The 3,309-nt window shown below is 39.5% G+C and overlaps 1 protein-coding gene across 1 annotated transcript in view; it reads right to left on the minus strand.

Annotated features, from left to right (window-relative positions):
* Positions 1 to 3,309, minus strand: part of phaf1 (phagosome assembly factor 1) — an 11,924-nt gene that overhangs the window by 2,259 nt on the left and 6,356 nt on the right. The window contains exons 8-15 of the mRNA XM_014033176.1: positions 2,829 to 2,941; positions 2,609 to 2,742; positions 2,436 to 2,519; positions 1,037 to 1,119; positions 919 to 962; positions 787 to 836; positions 596 to 654; positions 447 to 519 (exon numbers count right to left, since the gene is read on the minus strand). Coding sequence (XP_013888630.1) covers positions 447 to 519; positions 596 to 654; positions 787 to 836; positions 919 to 962; positions 1,037 to 1,119; positions 2,436 to 2,519; positions 2,609 to 2,742; positions 2,829 to 2,941 — 640 coding nt within the window. The remainder of the gene's footprint in view (positions 1 to 446; positions 520 to 595; positions 655 to 786; positions 837 to 918; positions 963 to 1,036; positions 1,120 to 2,435; positions 2,520 to 2,608; positions 2,743 to 2,828; positions 2,942 to 3,309) is intronic.

Genomic DNA, 3,309 nt, shown 5'->3' on the forward strand with positions numbered 1-3,309 from the left:
CAATTATATAACCATCCATCCAATTATACATTCATCCATCCAATTATACATCCAACCATCCAATTATACATCCAACCATCCAATTATACATCCATCCAATTATACATCCCACCATCCAATTACATCTGACCATCCAATTATACATCCAGCCAACCAATTACACATCCATCCATCCAATTATACATCCATCCAATTATACATCCAACCATCCAATTATACATCCATCCAACCAATTATACATCCATCCAACCAATTATACATCCGAACAACCAATTATACATCCAACCATCCAATTATACATCCAACCATCCAATTATACATCCATCCAATCATTAATTAATTAACCAATCCCTCCCTCCCTCCATGGGTAAAGGCAGCTGGTCTCCAGTGCTCGGTGGATGAGGGGCAGGTCAACACTGTGTTAAATCAGGTACAGACTCACAAACCTCAAAAATCATCCTCTGAAGTCCAAAGCAGAAGGTGGAACCAAACGGGTTGGTGTTATTCGCTGATGAAGACCTGTCAAACACAAGAAAACTCTGTTTTGTTCTAAGAATAAAACATGTGATCTTCTGAGCCACACCTGTACACTCACCTGTGGAGCACCACGGGTTTCTCCATGGGATGACCCAACAATTCCTGAATCTGATCCCACTGAAACACAAACATCACATTTAATTCAAGCTGACAGTTACAAAGTCGGCCCTTCTGTCAGAACATATCGGCTGACATTAACCAGAGAAGGTGAATGTTTTGATTTCAGAAAGCGTACCGTCACTCCCTCACCTTGCTGTTCGTCGTTAAGATGCACTCCTCTGTCTGAGAATTGGTTCCTTCTGAAGAACAGAAACAACGAGAGGTCACAGGGAGGTCGGACCCTTTGGTCCTGATGGAACGTACGACTGAAAACAGCCTCACCTTTTTTGATGACGAGTGGAATCTTAAAGTCACATCGATGATATCTGTGATGAGGAAAAAACAAGCTCAGATCAGCAGAAACAACAACAACGACGGGGGAACAACGGGACGTAGTTACATGTTGAAGTTGTAATGCCCGGGGTAGTTGGTATGGAGGACAAACTTCTTAACCAGGTGAGTCGTTGAGTCAAACAGGATGTCCTGAAAAATAAACAATCATTTGATCAGACGTGTCTGATCAGCTGTGAACACAGTAAACAGATGAAGACATGCTTCTGTTACGTTGCACCAGACGAGTTCAGCTTGTTTACTTTCCTGACCCTCCCCCAGAGAGACGGTGACCCACAGAGGTCACAGAACAAACAAAGTCCAAACTGAGACACAGACTCCTGTTTGACCCAGTCAGGCCTCAAAACCAGAACCAGCCGAGACGTTAAAACTGAAAAACCTCAGAGCCATAAATATGTGACCCGTCACATCGAAACCAGGGTTCAGTCCAAAAGTGGACTGTGGAGAAACAGGCAGATAGAGGGTTTTGATATAAACATGTGCAAAAATTGCATTTTGTCAAAATATAATCAATTAATGCTTTAATGAATGAATTAATTAAATTAATGTGAATGAACTGTCTGAAATATAATCCTAAAAAATATTTTAAAGCATTTTTGTGAGCCGTAGCAACAAAAAACCTGATTTTGAATTTTTCCCTGTGAGTTAGCAATGTTTTTGTTTCTTTCCAGCTGGGAAATCAAAGAATATTTGAAGTTTGCTCTTTATATTGACAGCAAAAATTACTCAATATATTTACATAAAATTAAGATTCAGACCAAACAGTAATGTTTTTATCAGAACCAACAAGACAAATTAAATCATATCTCTGGAAAAGCTGATGATATCAGGATGATCCAGGTTTCAAAATGTAGCTTTTAAAGCAGGAATCTGAAACTGTAATCAGGTCATTTTGACCAAATTTGACTTCATCCTCATTTCGATATGATGGGTCACATATCTGAACCCACCCGGGTCCAGGTACATTTTACTGATAAAATCTGTCTAAGATGCTAAAAAACACAAAGAAAACTTTACATAGGTTTTGTGAAACCAGATGGGGACACCTGGTCTCCAACCTATGGCTCTGGGGCCACATGTGGCTCATTTGTTCCTTTGTAGCTTTAACCAAAAACATTAAAATGAATAAAAATAATTATAACAACAAAAAAAAGGCTTGTTTTAGCTGTTTTCCTGCAATGTTTAAATAACATGTCTAACTTAATACAAATGAAACAAGGAGCTAAACATGTTAGCAGTTAGCCTTTTAGCGGTTTCCTTAAAGCTCCTGTGATGTGAATATCCTTCATATACAAAAATAAAATAAAAGAAAACATCTTTATATTTAAGAAACTTGGAATAAAACACACAATTTTAATCCAATTTCCTGTCACACAGTTTGCTCTTTCTGATATTTAACAGAAAATTAAAGATGTGAACAAATTGAAGGGTTAAATAAAGAGACGCACCACTCCGAGGGTGAAGTAGTTGAAGAAGTAGTCGTTACATTTGGAGGGAACCTGTTTGTGAGGGGATGGAGAGTGGATCTTCATCTGAAACAAACAATATATATTTATCACAAGGTGGCCTTCTGATTTATTTATTGATAAATCGGAGGTAACTGTGTGAAGAGTGCTCCTGCCTTGTCCTCTGACTTGTAGAAGACTTTATGAGGCGAGCCCAGAGCACCCAGAACGTCCTGACAGGAATCTCCAAAGAAGATGCTCCTCTCCAGGAACCGGACTTTAGAGTCGGCCATCACGCCAGGACCAGAACCTGCAGAACATAAATTAATAAATAAATCAAACAGATGTGTGCTCTGCAGAGCCGACGCAAACCACTCAGCCACGCAGGTGTGTTACCTGCAGTGAGGAGGCGGAGCTTAAGCCCCAGAGGACCTGCTCCGTCTCTCAGGACGTCCACGCACTCCGCAAAGATGTTCCCGAAGAAACAAGCCAGCGGCATCGCAGGAGCTCTGAGGACAGAAAAATAACACAAAATGATATTTTCTACTTTTTTATTCTTTATATGTTTGTCACAGATCTAAGATGAATTAATCAACGCACACTATTGTGATTCATTTCTCATCAAAGTCATCTCAACTTTGTCTTGCTTCTCCTCCTGCATACTTTGTCCTACAGCTGCCATTGTAATTTATATCTGTAAAGCTCCTGTGCCAAATGATGGCTATGCCTTTTGGTGCCTGTAAAACTTAGTTTTTTTTTTAAATATTAATGTTTACTAATTTGTAATGGGAGTCAATAGAGCCTTGTATTGGTCCAATGCTGACCCCTGCTGTATCTACTCAGTACTGAACCATAGTTTAATATTTAATCTCAATAG

This window comes from Austrofundulus limnaeus, unplaced genomic scaffold, assembly GCF_001266775.1.
Source record: "Austrofundulus limnaeus strain Quisiro unplaced genomic scaffold, Austrofundulus_limnaeus-1.0 Scaffold1653, whole genome shotgun sequence".
Lineage (NCBI taxonomy): Eukaryota > Metazoa > Chordata > Actinopteri > Cyprinodontiformes > Rivulidae > Austrofundulus > Austrofundulus limnaeus.